At 41.7% G+C, this 19,085-nt stretch overlaps 1 protein-coding gene across 2 annotated transcripts in view; it reads right to left on the bottom strand.

The window, feature by feature from the left end:
- LOC311233724 (RAC-beta serine/threonine-protein kinase-like) overlaps nucleotides 1–19,085 on the bottom strand; it is a 37,526-nt gene that overhangs the window by 8,644 nt on the left and 9,797 nt on the right. For both annotated transcript variants that reach the window (XM_084320720.1, XM_084320721.1), the window contains exons 5-11: nucleotides 11,883–12,039; nucleotides 11,167–11,298; nucleotides 7,350–7,415; nucleotides 6,375–6,443; nucleotides 6,096–6,218; nucleotides 4,595–4,723; nucleotides 601–815 (exon numbers count right to left, since the gene is read on the bottom strand). In XM_084320720.1, the coding sequence (XP_084176846.1) occupies nucleotides 601–815; nucleotides 4,595–4,723; nucleotides 6,096–6,218; nucleotides 6,375–6,443; nucleotides 7,350–7,415; nucleotides 11,167–11,298; nucleotides 11,883–12,039 (891 nt within the window). The remainder of the gene's footprint in view (nucleotides 1–600; nucleotides 816–4,594; nucleotides 4,724–6,095; nucleotides 6,219–6,374; nucleotides 6,444–7,349; nucleotides 7,416–11,166; nucleotides 11,299–11,882; nucleotides 12,040–19,085) is intronic.

The following is a 19,085-nucleotide window of genomic DNA, read 5'->3' as shown; positions in this document are numbered from 1 at the left end:
CATATGCTATTTTTCCCATGTGGGTAGCTTGCAGTATCTTAGGTAACATTAACTAGGTAGCATGAATTGAAAATGGGGGACCCTGATGTAAACAAGACGAAAGTCTTTCTCTGGTCTATATCCCCAAACAATTGTGTGTATTGAGCCGTACTGTATTGTACCCATTCTGCAATCTGTTAATAACATTTTCAATCAATCAATCAAAAAGCAAGGCCCACTCGGACCTAGTAAGCCAGTAGCCATTAGACCATTCCTGTTACTGTATATGGCTAGTCTCTAACCATGTAGCCTATATGGCTAGTCCCCAACCAAAATATTATACCGTTAGGAGAAACCAAAGAGGTTGCTAGACCATTTTTGGAGAGACTCCAGTAAGAAACAGTTTGTACCAGAAATTGACGACAACGTGCAACATAGCCAGGATCAATTTAGTTCTACATATGTATGAATTTACCCGCACAATATGAAGATTCTTGAAAATCTATTTGATAATTATTATTATCTATTTATTTTAAAATCCAGTGAAGATTGACTGATGTAGCAACAGTGACCAAGCCAAGCGTAGGTGGAGCTTGGGATCGGTCAATTGTCCAAAAGTACCTCTGTTTGGGGTCCTTCTTGAGTAGGCCTGCCAGTAGGGCCTTGGCATCAGGGGCAAGGTTCCTGGGGAAGCGTATCTCCCCCATGAGAATGAGCTCAAACAGGCGCTCGTGGTCCTGGTTGTAGAAGGGCAGCCGTCCACACATCATCTCATACATCACCACGCCCAGCCCCCACCAGTCCACCGCCCGGCCGTAGTCATTGTCTTCTAGGACCTGGAAGATGATGGGAGGACATTTACATGTTATCTTTATGGACATATTTCGGTAAAGGGCCACAGTCATGAACAGAAACTCTACTTTTCTACAGACAACAATAATAAAACATTTTATTTGTATAGCACTTTCTCACATACTCTTAAAGGAAAACTCCAACATTTTGTGAAATGAGCTTATTTAACATCTTCCCTGGAGTTAGACAAGAAGATGCATACCTTTTTTGTCTCTGTGCATGCATTAGGCTTAGGGAACAGCCGCTCCGTTAGCGTAGCAGATTTGTACCCTGACGTTCCCTACAGTGCCCTACAGTCATGAAATACACTCCAAATACAACTCCAAAACGTTCCTGTAAACATGTTGTGACCCGTGTATTTACTACGTGGAGAAATTAAAAATAATTGAATTCGACAATTACGTTTTCTAAGCAAATATACTCTGAACAATTTTTTGCCTAACCACTCCTCTCTGGGCGCAGTCAGTGATTTCAACGTGAAGCTGTGTTTGTTGACATTCTCATTCATTCAAAGGATCCGAACCGATTGAAGTTTATGGATACCATGACTTAAAATCCTCTTACCTTGACGATTAAAAGCCTCCCCAATTTAGAAAACAGTATTCCAATGGCTGGTCTTGATAGGCTGCTAGCTAACGGAGCTAACCAACAAACACAGAACCGGGCGGACACTAAAGAAAATAACGAGAGTAATGACTTCCTTTCTGGGGGGTTTCAAAATAAAAGAGCGACGTCTATAGCAGCGGAATATGTTTATTTTGTACATTATCTAACGTTAACACGAACCTAAACTAACTTTAGGTTAGTTGTAACGTTAGTTTAGGTTCATGTTAACGTTAGATAATGCACAAAATAAACGTATTCCGCTGCTATAGACGTCACTCTTTTATTTGGTATACTTTGATGCTTTGATCGTCACCAACGGCATACATTGTGGAGTAACACACACACGATCGAGGTGAAGACATGGTTGGACAACGCAGGATTGATATCATATAGTCCTTACCTTCACTAGGATGTACCCCAAAAAGAATATTCTTTTAAAAATAAATGATTATCTGATCGCGATTCGAAGTATTGGTGTCCATCGTGTCGCCAACATAATCCACCACACATCATGCATCGGGAGCATTTGATGCTTCTCAATCCGATCGTTATAACCACTCCACTCGCCCAAAAAAGAAAATTGTGCCCGGAGACATTTGGCCGTTACACAGGCCAAGATACAAGGTTTCAAAGGGTGCTCGATACCGCCGTCTAGCTGGATGCGGCCGGTATTGCACTTTGGCGATCTCAGACTCATTCCCTATGGTAACACCAAGGTCCCTGGATGAATAATGAATAAAAAGAAAATTGCAAAAAATAATCGATGTTACGTTTTTTTGGCACTCAACGGTTGTCGCCCAATAACGACTTTTTACGTTTTGGGCACAGAAAGTGTTAACATATGGGTGAAGAAATACAGGAATAAATAAAAACAAATAAATAAATAAATAGGAGAATGAATAAATAGGGAAATGGATGAATATGAAAAACTGAAATAAATGTAAACAGAAAATAAATTGGGAAAAATTACATTTTAATATCATGTAATGACATCCCCCCAACCCAGATTTCACAAAATTTCTAATTAACATGCACATTTATTTGAAAATGTAGTCTAATCACGACGATAGTCAGGTTTTAATCGTTATTTCTTTTATTAGCGATATCCATTCATTTTCATCCATCCAACCTGATGTTATCGTTGGGAATGGGTCTGAGCTCGCAAAAGGGCAAATACCGCCGCCTATCGTCTCCCGGATGGTATTGTACATCATTGGATTGGATTGGCTGGGGATGTGCATCAAGAAAAAAAGTCTGTCCGGGTTTTGCTTCTCAGGCATGCAGTATCGTTGTACCACATTGACTGGGGGGACTGGGAGCAGCGTGGAATGGATTATGTGTTTTGGACTATAACGTTGGATCAATGGACGCGATCGATATTTGGAATGGCGATCAGGAATTGCATTAATCTTTTTGCAGAACATCTGATGTGAGGTAAGGACTCTGTTACCAGTTTTGGGTTAACCCATTCTCTGCCGGAGCTTATATCCATCCTTGTAACCTCTCTGCCAGCACTATTTGTCTATGGAGATGTTCACCTTCTTTGCAGGGCTATAACTTTTTAAATTGTATTGCTAAATTGACATTACTATGGCCCATTCAACATCAATTATCTATCGTTCAGGATGTAGGAACGTTTTACTTTTTCATTCACACATTCATACTAAAATACCGTCCAGAGTATAAATATGTTTTTATCGTTTTCGGCTGTATTTCATAGAACGTGAGATATAGCCATAAATGTATATATTAGATGATCAAATGCAGTTTGATACCGATCAACGTTATACTAAAAATGTCAACTGTACATGATCCTAAACGTCATGACTGGTCATCTGCTGGTGACCGGGGGGGGGGGGGGGGGTCGTTTATAATGCAATGACCGACGTTAAATGATTCATGTAGTATGGGTGATATATAGATCAGAGCAGTTTGTATGGATAATAATAATCAAAAACGCTGACACTCACGGCAGCTTCCTCTTACCATTGGGCGATCACACTGGCGCAAACAGATCCCAGTTATGTGATGTTGATCTAGGTGATCCAGTTCCGGTTTGAATAATAATAATATACGTCCAATCATGTTGTTTATTGAGTTATGGCAACGGATCGATATGCACGGTGTCTGGATAGAGTCCCGCGAGCGATAGCGAGTGGCCGGACGGAATAGGGGACGGACTAAGCACTTCCGGCCACTTCCGGTTTTGGCAACTCGCCGATCGGCCACCAGGTGGCGGTATTGAAGCGTTGCAGAGTTGAGCGGAGTCCTACAACACCAGCAAAGACTCCGTGGGTGAAATGTGAATACCATGACGAAAATATGAAATATTGATCTCAAAGACGCCGTAACCCGTCATTGGCAGATTACGCATGGCGAGGAATGACGTGTAAACACGTCATCGGCGGAGAAAGGGTTAATCAGATGTTTTTTTCATAGCAATCACAACGTGTCTGTGTGTGTGCCGTTGGCGCTGAGCAAGGCACGGATAAGTGATTTTTCAGCCCGCTTTTGTATCGTGCATAAGGACACATACTATCGATAATCTAGCGTTTATTTGAAAACGATTAATAAATCAGCTGAAAAATGACAACGTGTTTTGTGTATTCCACTAAAGGGCTATTATCGTGTCTTTCTCTGGAATTACTAGAAATCTCCAAAACTATACTCGTATTCAAAACGGTATAAAACAGGAATGTACCGATGAAAAAACAATCCGTTTCGTACATGTTGACTGCAAGCAAGTCATTGATAAGCGACAGGTGTATTATACCCACATCCATAATTTAAGATACAGTTTAAGCCTACGCAAATATCCCCGTCCTCCCATTGATTAAAGCGCTGGCCTACAAGCCCTAATTTGGTCATATCCAGCCGGCTCTGAATGTGTTACGCATCTGTGTTTTCAGAGTTCTTGTAAAGTGGAGCTGGCTGACCTCTGGGAACAAGATTGCTGCCAGAGAAATACCCTACATTTGCACACTGCTCCAATGTGATAACAAAATACAATTATTGATAAATATGCGGGGGGATGTATTCACTTTCAACGTTTATTATTAGCCACTGGTGTGAAACGTAATACCGGGAAGGTTGGTGAGAAGAAAGTAAGACTCTTCAATCTGTGGCACTGAAGACTTTACCCGAGTCAATGCCTTACCTCGGGTGCCAGGTATTCAGGGGTTCCACAGAAAGTCTTCATGGTCGCGTCAGGAGTGATGCCCTCTTTACAGAGACCAAAATCAGTGATTTTGATGTGGCCATCCTTGTCCAGCATCAGATTCTCCAGCTGCAAGAACACAAACAACATTGTCAACATATGGGCGGCTGATTGGCGCAGTGGGCAAGGCGCTCGCCTCTAACGCAGGAGACGCTGGGTTCGAGCCCAGCTCTCGGCGTTGCTACCGGCTGGCCGGTCGTTCATACTAACACAATTGGCAAGTGTTAGAGGGTGGGAAAGCCGGTGGGTGGGGATTTGACGTTGTGGACAGCGACTCCTACAGGTCGGTTTGGTGACACCGGTGCGACGGAAGCAGGAAATAGCGGGGGCAACGTGAGCCTCCCACGCGTTACTCCTCCTCCTCGCCATTGAGAGTTCGAGCTGCTGCGGTGAAAAGATGAGACAGGCTGCCTCCTCGTGTACCGGAGGGGACACGTGATGCAAGGCTTCTGTCCTCACTACAACCGACCTGTGGGAGGCATAGTCTAGCAACGATCAAGACAGGGGAGGGAAGAATTGGATACACGAAATTGGGATGGGAGAAAAATTTAAAATGGGGAGAAAAAGTGGATAAAAAAAAACATTGTCAACATATTCCGACAATGGCTGACAGCGGGTACATCTCCGAATAGCCCGAATCCTCAATCCACCTTTCGACCATGATGCCACTAATCCGAGCCGCTGAGGAGTAGTTCATGTTTTGACCAGACTGAGAACTTCACAGGCCTCTTTGTTTACTTCCCGTTTACTATGTGTTTTTCTGGAATTTTACTGGCTCTGGCAGTCATATGATTTGGCCTATCAATTATCTTCCAATATAGTGGACTTCATAGATCCTGTGGCAAATGTGTTAGATCAGGAGATACACTCATTTCAAAATTGAAAGTTTAGCCTGATGGTGGCGCTATAGGAAAAGTCATGAGGTCACAAAGGTTTCTTCTAGGGGTCATGAATGTAAACCACAATTTGATTCCATAATAACCCAGACACTCGTTCGGGGGTATAATTACATTCTACCACAATAAAAGCCATATTCTTCAAGCTAAATGGCAAAGTCATATTTTATAACTGATCTTCAGGTGCCAAGCGCACTTTCACAACAACAAAAACAAGAAAATGGTTTAGACATTTAACCTTATACAGTAACTTATCTAACCCTAACATTTAGATTAACTCCTGAAAAGAAAAAACAGTTCAATCATCTACAGACCAAGAGTTGTACATGTGCTTGTGCTCTGCCCTCCCTGAAACATGCATGTGTAGAGGATTATGTGTTATGTGTACCGGTATCTACTGTAGGTAGAATATGCGGCAACACACATTTCAATTACCTTGTGTAAATTGACAAAAGTCATGTAAAAAAATATATATAATAATAAATAAAATAAAAATTATACTGGTTTACTGTAAACCCTTGGTGGAAACCGGCTGTTCTGCTTACCTTCAGATCCCTGTAAACTACATCACGCGAATGGAGATACTCCAGTGCAGACACAATCTCAGCACCGTAGAACCGCGCCCGGTCTTCCGTGAACACACGCTCCCGAGACAAGTGGAAGAAGAGCTTAATTAAGTAGAGAGGACAGAGGAAAGGGAACTTGAGAGGAAGCAGGTTGGAAGTGGAGTGGTGTGCATGCATAGCGGTAAATAACGCCATGTGAGATCTGTATTATGTGCAATGTGACTGGTGTTTGTGCATGTGATGTGTATGCGTACCCACCTCGCCTCCATTGGCATATTCCATTACAAAGCACAGCCGATCGTGGGTTTGGAAGGCATATTTCAGTGTCTAGAAGACAGAAGTACAAATGGTAAAAATAAATAAAAATAAAAATAAATATGGTCCTAACACAAACTGAATACTGACCACTTGATCAAGTCGACGTGAACAAAAATTATAACAGTTTTGATAATACACAATCATATTTCTTGGGCTGCCCACAAATAGTCTAACAAATGTTGGTTTTCATTAGTCATTTGGTTGCAAGATTTTTTTTTATAAAAATACTCCATTCGGGAGCTATGCCTTGTCAAAATGAGGTCAGTATATGGATGTACCGTGTATGAAACTCTAAAGGACTGTTAATTTGAAATGACGGACAGAGGCTATTCCATCTTTTCTCAGGAGCCTGTATCGCAGCCTAAATTTATTTAAATTGCAAATCTGAAAATGACCTTGAGACACACCTTCATTTGATGGAAACCCCTCCCCTCAGTAGTTGTAAAGGATATCAGCTAGCCAGTCAACAAACAAGTAATGAAACTACTAGTTTTCTACGATCAGAATCAGGAGTCAGAAACTTAAGCTCAACTAGTTTCAAATTTTAGTGGTTCAAAAACATCCACAGCAACTGTGACAATTTAATGATCACCTGCTAGCAGTCAATGTTCTCCCATAGCAACCAATCACACTGGTCCCATTAATTTGTTTAAGCTTAATTTATTATGATGCTAACTTCACATCCTTTCAATGAACAGAGCCCCCCCCCCCCCCCCCCAGCATAATGAGAGGTGGCTGTGCGAGAGAGGGTGTGTGCACTAAAAACTCAAAACAGTTATAACGAATCAAATGATACATCTGAAGCTGAATAAATTACACACTCCTGATATTAACAATCTACAATAAGCTATCTCAAACTCAATTAACATCATTGTACTTGATCTTTAAGGTGTAAATAAAGGATGGTGTACTCACCGTGAGGAAAGGGTGCCGTGTGTTCTGTAGCACTCGACTTTCTGTAACCGTGTGGGCCACCTCATCCTGACACACACACAAATTCTGTCAGCAAAACTAGACAACTTAAAGTTACTATGGATGCACTGATCTGACTTGTTCAGTTCCAATACCAATACCACAACCTTGAGTATCTGCCACGTAAATTTGTATTTTTTTTTAAAGGGGACATGTCTCGCTATTCCTTTCACTATTTGGGCAACTTTACACAATTCCTGAGAGTCTATGGAACACATCTGTAAAGTTTTTTTCAAAATAATTCATTGTTTTGTATTTCTAATAAAGTACTCTAAAGCAGCATTTTTCCACTTCAAGATTTCAAGTTGTTTTGGGCTGGGCTCCACCCATAAGCGCTTTGAGTGACAGTCACCCACAGTCAGACAGGCAGACAGAGAGAGATATAGAGAGATTGAGGGGGATACTAATTAATTTCGCCGCGGGGGGGGGCATAATCCCACGGGACAATGCATTGGTAACTTGTTTCAAATGACAATATATACCCCTGTGAATATTATTGCACGGATCGGAATACGGGCGCGCGCGTGGGAGTCAAAGATATTTTGACAGTGATATGCGAGTGGAGAAGCTCCAGCCCTGCGCATGGTTGTGTGTAAATGCATGTGTGTTTTCCCCGAGAGAGTCTCTTATCTCTCTCTCTCGTTCTCTGCTGTCGGCACCCGCTTGAGGAAGTGTCGGTATTTCCACTCGCTCTGTTGTTGAGCGAGTGGTTGCGCTACAACCATAGAGGGGGCGTTACTGCAGATCAGCTCCTTGCTACGTAGGATAGCGAGTCAAATCAGAATAGCTTAGTTCACTGGGGGAGGATATTGTCTCAACTGAATTGGAGCAATCCGCCACAGACCCCATTGATACAAACCCCCATTGCTAGGAAACAATGCTAAACACTGGAAAAGGCCATTTATAAGACACAGGACATTTAACACATCCTGCGCCAAAAACGAGTTTACTCGTTATTTCCCGCCAATCTAATAACGCCAACAACGAGTTTACTTATTTCCTTTATTCGCTATTGGCATTCATAATTCATCCAGGAAGGCTCCGGGAGCCAGCTGGACTCTTGTCTGATATTGCAACGCCTCAATACCGCCGCCTGGTGGATTTCAGGCGAGTTGCACTCCACTCTAAACCAGATGTGGCGCTCTGTGCATCGGGGAAAAAGTTCCGGCAGAGCTATCTTGTTACGTTGATCAAGACAAACACCTCGAGTGCATTGGATCGCTTTCGAGACGCAAGAATCAATATGCTTTCGGCGTTTATTGCGTCGTACAAACGGAAAATGGATCTAGCAGATCGAAATCAAATAATTGGAATTTCTTTTCTCCAGACTCATCGGCCACAGGTAAGAGGAATCTAACGTTAATTCCAGCTCGATTGTTCATTGCAATCTATCTGATCAACGTATGATGTCGTACTAAAGAAAGCCGTTACTGACAATCAAGGAATCATAAACGACCCCCCCCCCTTTCCTTCACGCATGATGGAGCATAATGTATAGCGATCATATGCATTTGAATTTTTTAATATAATGTGTATAGGAACTAAACGCAAATCGATTATAAAAAATATGCGTCGGGGCCTATAACTCGCGTTCTAGGAATTACTGCTCTACACTAGAGCTGCCGCGATAACCGCATTACCGCGGTATCGCTGTTGCATCACGCTCACCGCAGAGTTAGGCTGAATACCGCGTCACCACTGTTTTTTATCATAATAATAAAGTTGGCTTGCGGCTTGCGGCTCTGCAGATATACCCTACTCGGTTCCAAGCGACCCTATTGGTCCAGCCTGGCTCTGCGGCTCTGCAGATACCCCCTACTCGACGCGTCACACTTTGTAGCCTCTGAACGAAAACAGAACGCCGCGCCGCCATCTTTACTGCCTCGCTAAGGATGCATTTCATTCAGGATTTGTTTGCGACAGAACCAAGTGCAATAAACAAAAAAGAATGGATTCACTGTGTATTCTGCCTTATTTATTGATGAAACAAAACCGACATCAACCCAATTTACCACCGAGCGGAGAGTTTAGTGTCACAACAAGATCGCTGATGTGTTAAGTTTGTTGTTGTGATTAGCCTAATACTACAGTCAGCCGATATACACGAGAGGTAACAACGTTAAACCCGGGTTTGCTTGGTAGAATACACAATGAGAGGTAACGTTAGCTTTGGCAGAATAGACGCAACGAGAGTCTGGTTAATGTTGTTATTGATTGATTGATTGAAACTGTGTTAAACTCTGGCTTGCTGCAAGCCCTCGGACATCTATGCCCACGGAGCTTTCAGTGTACACAAGCGAGCGGCCCCGCCTGCATCCCCATTCCCCAAACGGAGTAGTACCTGGCTGCAGTGGAAAAGGAACGAAGTACCAGGTGCCTAAAGCGGGTCGAGTCGAGTAGGTAATATGCAGTGGAAAAGCGCCATTAGACTAGAGGCAGGCTATAAGAGTAGACTACTAAAAAAAAAAAAAATGCATTCAAACTTTATTTTTTTTTTTGTGCGCACTGTGCGGTAATTACCGCGGCGGTAGGAAATATTGCGCAAATTCGTGCGGTAAGGAAAATATCAATACCGCGGCAGCTCTACTCTACACTATAAAAACATACTTATATTCACGACGGTACTAACACGACAATGTATGGATGGAAAAATATAACGTTCCCACATCCGGAACGATAGATACCCGATGTTGAATGGGCCATAGTAATGTCGATATAGCTATAATATTTAAAATGTTATAGCCCTGCAAAGAAGGTGAGCGACTCCATAGGGTTACAGCACTGGCAGAGTGGTATAAGATAGGCAAACTGTGTGGCAGACTGTGTGGCAGACAATGTGTTAACTAATCAAACAGCTGCATGCTACATGCATACATTTTCTATTTATACATAAATGTAACAGTCAATACTTATTGTGTAACCAGGTTTATAACATCTGTGGTGCCTTTAAGCCTGGCCAGAGATGAGTCACTCCCCAATGACAGACTAGATTTCACATTTTCCTCTTCTCAACCATGCACTGCTGTACTGTTAGTGAAGAATGGATTGGACAATCTGTAGCCTATACCCAATTCACGTACACAGAAGCCACGGTTCGGTACGTACCTCGGTTTTGGGGTCACGGTTCAGTACGAGATCGGTACAACAGGAACAAATATTTATAATAATAACTATTATTAAATATAATTATCTTTTATTAAGTTATACTTGCCTCTGTGGTCAGTGATACCGGTGTCATTCTGTGTTCAGGCATCCACTGAGTAAATGAATTGCCTTACCGCCCCAGCCCCCACCGGTGTATGCTTTTCAGTTTCACTTCTAGAGTAGATTTAACTTCACGTGAATAAAATTCTGCACACAAAAAAGAGTTCCGCCTGTGTGTTTACGTACCGTTGCATTCGTTCGGTAGACAGCGCATACTGAACCGGTGGTCCAGTACTGAAACGGTTAGGTACGGATACGTGTACCGTTACACCCCTACTAGATAGAGAGTATCAGATCGTGCATCTATAAAGGGGAGGGCCACACCCACTGAAAATACTGAGTTGGCTGTGCTCAGAGAGGGTGCACTAAAACAGTTAACAAATCGGACGCTGAAAGAAATTCCACAATAAGAGTTTTCTGTTTGAATTAACATAATTGTACTGGTTCTTTAAAAAAGAAGCCTCCATCTTTATGCACATGGACCCATATGCTATGGATATCATTAATTGTGCGTACATGTATATACCTGTGTGCCGTGAAGCCACACCTCATTTACCTTGGCTATGATGACCTCCTTCCGCAGTATCTTCATGGCATAATGTACACCAGTGGCCTTCTCCTTCACCAGAATCACCTTGCCAAACGTCCCCTTGCCCAGCAGCTTTAAGTACTCAAAGTCATTCATTGTCTGAAAGGTAGAACATTTTATTTTAGTATTTTTTTTAAGTTTTGAGGGGTTTTCAACACAAAGCAGAACATTTAATTCTATTAGTCATTTATTTTCACGTCATTTCTTGACATGTTTAGAATAGATAAATAATTGGCATCGACTTTGGTGAAATATCTGAATACATATATCTGATGTTTGTGTTTTGATGTGGATAGCCGCTGTTGCACGACTTGACATTTTAAACCCAGTCTTCATGCCGAGCCCTCAATCATTAACGCCTAAGTGACGTTTGCCATCCGTTTGAAGCAGCCTTCCAAATTTACACCAATTTCAATAAATAAATAATATAAACACTGTACATTTACCATTAATTCACGATAAGAGTAAAGTTCAATCCAAATATAACTATTCACAGCACCAATTCCTTTTGTAAAGGTGGACTTTGTGCTAAGAATATGAAAGTTCCTCAGAACTTCTATAGACAAAAAGAAGCATAATTAGCAGTGTAATTACATTTTAAATAGCACAACATTATTCTCTCCATTAGGTGACATTTGCGCTACTGATCTCATGCACGGTCACAGCACAGTAGATTATCTTACCACTTTGGTGCGGCTCTTGGACATGGCCACCTCCATCTCCTCTAGACTACACTCAGTGGGTGAGCCAAACACGTCCATGGGTTCCGAATCCTCGTCCTCCGGGTCACGCATCTTTAAGCCGTTGGCCACTGCTTGGATCGCCCGCATCCACTCCTCTCTATAAAGACAAAATACCACAATCCAACATGAGACCGTGGCATAAGATATACCTAAATCTGAAATATTATCATATTATTATTATCAATATTATCAGCAGAGTCAAAAGAGGCGGCATGCTTCCTAAATTAAGGCTGATAGGCTGTTAGCTAGCATGTCAAAAAGTTAGGCTATTGGCAGCTTGGCCTGAAGCTCCGACATTCACTGTGTGGTTGCCTTCATTTAGGACAGTTCGCCTCCGTTTCTTCTTTGCATCCACCATACCATCTTTCAATGTAAGGTTATGGCCGAGGCTCAGACAATGCTACGTTACAAGCTGCTAGCAAGTGGCTTATTTTTTTTAGAACGCCATCACAGCCCAGCCTGCTGTCACTGTTCTTATTGGGGGCACCAGTGTGATACTTTCGCCATTCTGTGGTGGTTGACCACTGAAGGTGCCCTTTAATAGTCTGCTCAACCATTTGGAATAGCACATTTTTAGTCACTATCTCTCATTGAAAAATGTGTTAAACTTAACTGATCCTTATTGAGCCAACTCTACCATTCGGTTCACGTATGCTATGTCAAAAGAATCCACTAGATGGCACTCTGCTTTTTGAAACTGAAAAATGTCTCCTGACATGTGAACTATTTTTGGCTGGATTTTCAAAGGTAAGCTTAGTTTTTTCAACATATTATATCATCTAACACATTACTTAACATAATTATGTAACTTGATGCAACACAAAAATGTTTTATAAGGGTCAAATATTTAGTGGACAATTTATGGTAATATTTTGCATGGAGAAAAAAACTCAACCGTTTGGTAACAGTTTGGTGAAGTTATGCTAATCTCATTCATTGACTATTATCTATTGAATAAAAACACTTCTGTTGATGGATTATTGTTAATATGTTACATTCATAGTGTTATTATACTGATTATGTATGAGTTTTGTAACAAACATTTATATATAATAGTGCATTCTCTCCCCCCTTCTGTTTCTGTGTTTTACAAATAATAGATGGATGTTAAATTATTTTATGGTTCAAGGCCACTGGGTTTTCTGGCCCTTGTACCAGAGGATCCTCAAGACTCTGAGGCTGATCTGAGTGATTATGATGACATAATAGGGATCCTGATTATTTGCCCAAACAAGCAGAGGTGATTGGGGATCTTTCCTTTGAATCTATGGAGGAGGAGATGCCCTCAACAAGCACATCTGCTAAGAAGAAGAAAAAAGGGAAAAACACCCTAAACACAGTCAACATGGAAGAGCCTAATGACACCCCTGACAAAAGGTCACCCCCAGGCACAAAGAAGAAGAAAATGACAGAAAAGAAAGAAAGAGGCCAGGAGAATCTGGAAGCATGTAGATATTGAGGAATTCCGGGTTCCTGACTCAAGTTGTCACCCCAGATGCTGTCAAGACTCAAGACACCCTTCCAGTACTTAAAAACACTCTTCACTGATGAGATTATTTATCATATTGCTCACCACACCAATCTGTACTCTGCCCAGGAGTTGGGGGATCCAGTCAAGACTAACCCTGGTGATTTCCTGGCTATGCTACTTTTGATGGGCGTTTTCCACTTCTTGGCCATCGAGGACTACTGGCATGCCGAATCACGTATCAACGTGATGGCTGATATCATGCCAAAGAGCAGATTCACGCCGTTACGCCGCTGCATTCACTTCAATGATAATCAGCAGTATGATGGTAAACGGTACCCTATCCCCCCCCCTCACAGTGAGCTGCGGTGTTCCACAAGGAAGCATACTAGGACCGCTACTATTCCTAATTTATGCAAATGACATGTCGTCAGCTTGTGACTGCAACTTGTTCCTGTTTGCGGACGACTCAGCCCTGCTGGTCTCTGACAAGAACAAGTTACAGGTTGAAAAAGCCCTCAGCTCGGAACTAGGCAAAATCTGCATATGGCTCGCCGACAACAAACTATCATTACACATGGGAAAAAAAAAAAAGTCCATTCTCTTCGGTTCAAATAACAGACTCAGCAAGACCGACGGCTTCTCGGTTACAGTGGGTGACAATATTGTCACAAGGAAAGATGAAATTACCTACCTGGGTTCCATCCTAGAGGCTAATCTTTCCTGTGACAAAATGACATCCAATGTAATAAAAAAAGTCAACCAACGAACTTGATTCTTGTACCGGATCTCCTCTCTGGTAAACAAGAATACCCTGAAGACTCTAGCAGGAGCACTCATTCAAGGGTACTACGACTATGCTTGCACCTCATGGTACCAAAGCACCTCAAAGGCACTAAAAAACAAATTACAAACATCTCAAAACAAGCTAGTCAGACTACTGCTTGACCTGACTCCTAGAACCCACCTCACCCCTGCCCACTTTGACAACCTAGGATGGCTTAGAGTAGACGACAGAGTACAGCAACTTGCAATGGGCCTGGTCTACAAGATACACTACGCGACCAAGGTACCCATGTACATGTCAAAATACTTCCCAAAGGTCAGTGAATACCACGATCACAACACCAGAGGGAGCTCCACAAATCATGTTAAACCCAGATTCGGCTCAAACAAGGGACTAAACACGTTTCGCAATTATGCCACATCAATGTGGAACGCCCTACCCAAAGCTGTAAAGGAATGTGAATCACTACCCACTTTCAAAAACACTCTCAAAAAACACCTACGTGAGACAGCAATTCGAAACTGGCCCCTACAAATGTCCTAACGTAGTTGTACAGTAAATGACCAAGTAAGGCTTTGTCAGTATTCCAATGTACAGTGTAAAATGTGTGTGTCACCCCTACCCAACCCCCCCCCCCCCACCTCCAATGTACAGCCCCCACCCACCCTACCCCACCCAACCTCCTCCAATGTACAGTTTCTACGTCAAATGTATATACACTCTTTTTCTGGACACTTTTGTATCACAAACAGTACTGTATTTGCAAATCTGATATGTCATAAATGTATAGATGTAGCAGTACTGTCTATCTGTATGTCATGTATGTCATATATGTTATGATGAATTGAAAATGGGGGACCCTGATGTAGGGCTGGGCGATAAAACGATAACGATAAATATCGCGATAAATTATTTCCTCGAAATAAACATGAAACGTGGTCGCAAAGTTTCGATATATCGATTTTCCAAATTTGGCTCAGTTCAGCCTCGGCTCAACACACTCACTAACAACAACCAACGTTACGTGATGACGTGACGTGCTTACGCACCACAGCTCCAGATGCGCCACTGTTTTGGTTTAGGACTCAAGGCTGGCGCTAGGATAATTAGCTTGCACAGCTCTATGTTATATATTTACGTGCCGTGTATGCGTGTGACGTGAATTCTGATGCCAGGGTTATAGTAGTGTGTGGTATACGGTGGACGTCGTTGCAATGTATTCTGGCGGAACAGAGTATTTTAGGGATATTTAGGACATTTGGATACATGCGTGGCTAGAATAATTAGCTTGCACGGCGCGATTTTATATATTTACGTGCAGAGTATGTATGTGGCGTGAATTCTGATGCCACGGTTATAGTAGTGTGTGGTATACGGTGGACGTCGTTGCAATTTATTGGGGCGGAACAGAGTATTTTAGGGATATTTACTAGTACATTGTCATGGGATTGTCTCGCTCTGGCTAACTGCTAACGTGCGCGGACTGATGACGACATCAACTCGAGACATTCGCAGAAAAACAAGTCCATCGGCGCCGGGCATAATAAGTTAATTAAACTTGACAGACATTATATCGATGATAATTATCGATATCGAGTTATATGAAAATAATTTTATAATTTTATCGCGATAACGTTTTTGGCTATATCGCCCAGCCCTACCCTGATGTAAACAAGACGAAAGTCTTTCTCTGGTCTGCATCCCCTTAACAATTGTATGTATTGAGCTGTACTGTACGCATTCTGCAATCTGTTAATAAACTTTTCAATCAATCAATCAATCAATGGCAGCCCTGACCGATTTGACTAAATCTGGCCCCTTTTTTAGATGCTTCGTAAGCAGCGTCTCCTCATCCTATCCACTTACAAACAGTGTGGATGAAGTCATGGTGTCATATGAAGGCACAAGGGCTGGCACTCTCCGCCAGTACATTGCCAATAAACCTGACAAGTGGGGCTTCAAGGCGTTCTGCCGTGCCAGTTCATCTGGCATCATCCATGACCTACTGCTCTATCAAGGGCTGTCCACATTCTTCAATGTTGATCTAAGTGAGGAAGAGCAGGAGCTACCTCTAGGGAGCAAAGTGGTGACGACGTTATGCAAAACCATAGTTTGGGACATGTCCCTGTGAATTTGAGAGGGGGAAAACAAATAAGAGGCCCCATACCTTTTTGAAAACACATGTATCATTCAAAGTGATTGAATTGTACAAGTGAAGTGAAGTTCTTTTGATAATTTACACAGACCAGTTGAGAAGTACTGTAGGTACTAGTTCCCATGGGTACGTTTTTGTGATTTTGAGAGGGGGAAATACATACAGTAAAGTCCCTGTAAGTTTTTGACAATACAACTGTGTCATTTCAAGTGTTGGAAGTTCTTTTAATAAAATAAAATGTACTTGACATGACTTGTTTTCCAGTCATTTAACTTTTTCTACTTACTTGCTTACTTTTCTTGTATGTGTAGGTATTAAATTATCATATAAGTGTTATTACCGTATACATGCATCATTATGTATTAGGTACATTTACCATCAAGGAGCATCTCAACAATTTGGTAGTGGCCTATATTTAAAAAAACTGGGGGGTCTATAAAAAAAATGTATTCTTATTAGTGCCCCAATAACATAAAAAATACAAAAGAATAATTTGTACATAGTTGTTTTCTTGGAGTGAACATTAAAGGGTTAAACTGAGGCGCACTGCCAGATTGAGCCAGGAAACGCCCTTTTAACTTTGTATTGGTTTATAGTAAGAGTTTGACCGATAATATAGCTAATTTGGAGCAGGAAAATGCCGATAGGCGATTAATCAGGCGATTCATTTTTGACAATTGTTTTTTTATTGGTGAAATTGGTACAATATAGTTCATTATATATTACCATATTTAATATATTATTAACATCTAAATGATTTAAGTTGCACTTATGGGGGAATGATACTGCAGCTTTAAAAGATTCTCTCTCTCCCTCTCATTCCCCCACTAGTCCCTCACACCTCTGCTCTCAAGCCCACAGAGATAAAAATAACTCAAGCCGGTGGCGATAAGTAACTTGGTGTTAGTTGTAACGTTAATAAAGTAAGTTTAAAGATGTGCGTCCTACGGTCTTTCATTTGAGTTGAAAAGCTAGCAGTAGCCGTCTGCCTGGTATCAAGACACAATATCTGGAAATGTGTGATTTAGAGGATTACATCCTTAGAATATGTTCTATTTAAAATGCGACACTTGGCTGAACAGGCCAGGATAAGAATACTAGACCTACTTCTGTCACACATCCCGTTACATTGTTAAATACCACTCTTATGAACCATTAAAGTTGCTGCATGTTCCCGGGGTAAGAAGGATCCTAAAGTGTGCGATTCCATTTCATGAATGGATGGTTGCGTGGGTGGATTATTTGGAAGAGAGAACGCCAAAGGTCCAAAGTTTATTTTCCTGTCTGTCTGCCTGCCTTCCTGTCCCCATCATGGACAAGGTGATAGTGTTGCGTTATACATTAGTGACAAGATCATTTTGTAGAGAGATTAAAATGAAAACAGATGAGGACTATGGTAGAATTAAAACCTCATTTGAACTCACAAGAACTCAGACATATTATGGCCTCATAAATTCTGAGTCCCATTCATTGTTTAGCCTCAGATTTTACATCACCGATTGGCACAGGAAGAACATATAATTTTTTTTTAATGGGTGACATGTCCCTCAAGATTTTGTTTCACTTCCATGACATGACATGTTCTGAATGAAAAACTGAGTTCGGGCAGGACTTCACACTGGGAGGTAGGGCTGCACGATTCTTGCTAAAATGTGAACACAATTTGAGAATTGAGATCACGATTCTCTCACACGATTCTTATTTTTTCAATAAAAACATTTATTGCATTTTTTCTTAAACAGACAACATAACGTATATAAAAGTGTTTGACTTAAACTTAAAAGTCTCTTGTAACATACAAAATAACTCAAGTCTATTTTCCTCTTATGCCCGTGTGCGTGCGTCACGGCACTTGGCTCTCGTCCGTCAGCTCAGGGCTGCATTTTTCGCAGATCATCTAATACACTGTTCGAAAGTTGAATTTGCCACCTTTCGATCATTTTACATTTACATTTTGTCATTTAGCTGACGCTTTTATCCAAAGCGACTTACAAGCTGGTTAACAATGTTCCTCAAAGTGTTGAGTGCTACAGTGTAGGTTAGTATATTATAGGGCTGGGCGATAAAACGATAACGATAACTATCGCGATAAATTATTTCCTCGAAATAAACATGAAACGTGGTCGCAAAGTTTCGATATATCGATTTTCCAAGCTTGGATATGAGCACACGCACTAACAACCAATCAGTGAATGAGATGGCCGACAGCGGAAGGAGACGTAGAGAGGTATGACTCGAGTAGTAAACGAGGCTGGCTAGGATAATTAGCTTGCACGGCGCTATTTTATAGTTTACCTGCCGAGTTGGTGTGTGTTTTGAATTCTGAGGGTAACTGTTATAGTAGTGTGGGGTATACGGTGGACGTCGTTGTAATGTATTGGGGCGGAACAGAGTATTTTATGGTCATATTTAGTACATTGTCATGGAATACACCGCTTGGAAACGAGGCTGGCTAGGATAATTAGCTTGCACGGCGCTATTTTACAGTTTACCTGCCGAGTTGGTGTGTGTTTTTAATTCTGAGGGTAACTGTTATAGTAGTGTGGGGTATACGGTGGACGTCGTTGCAATGTATTGGGGCGGAACAGAGTATTTTATAGTCATATTTAGTACATCGTCATGGAATACACCGCTTGGAAACGAGGCTGGCTAGGATAATTAGCTTGCACGGCGCTATTTTACAGTTTACCTGCCGAGTTGGTGTGTGTTTTGAATTCTGAGGGTAACTGTTAT

Source organism: Notolepis coatsorum (assembly GCF_963971535.1).
Source record: "Notolepis coatsorum genome assembly, chromosome: 8".
Classification (NCBI taxonomy): Eukaryota; Metazoa; Chordata; class Actinopteri; order Aulopiformes; family Paralepididae; genus Notolepis; species Notolepis coatsorum.
The sequence above is the reverse complement of the archived record's forward strand: the minus strand, read 5'-3'. Positions and strand labels throughout refer to the sequence as shown.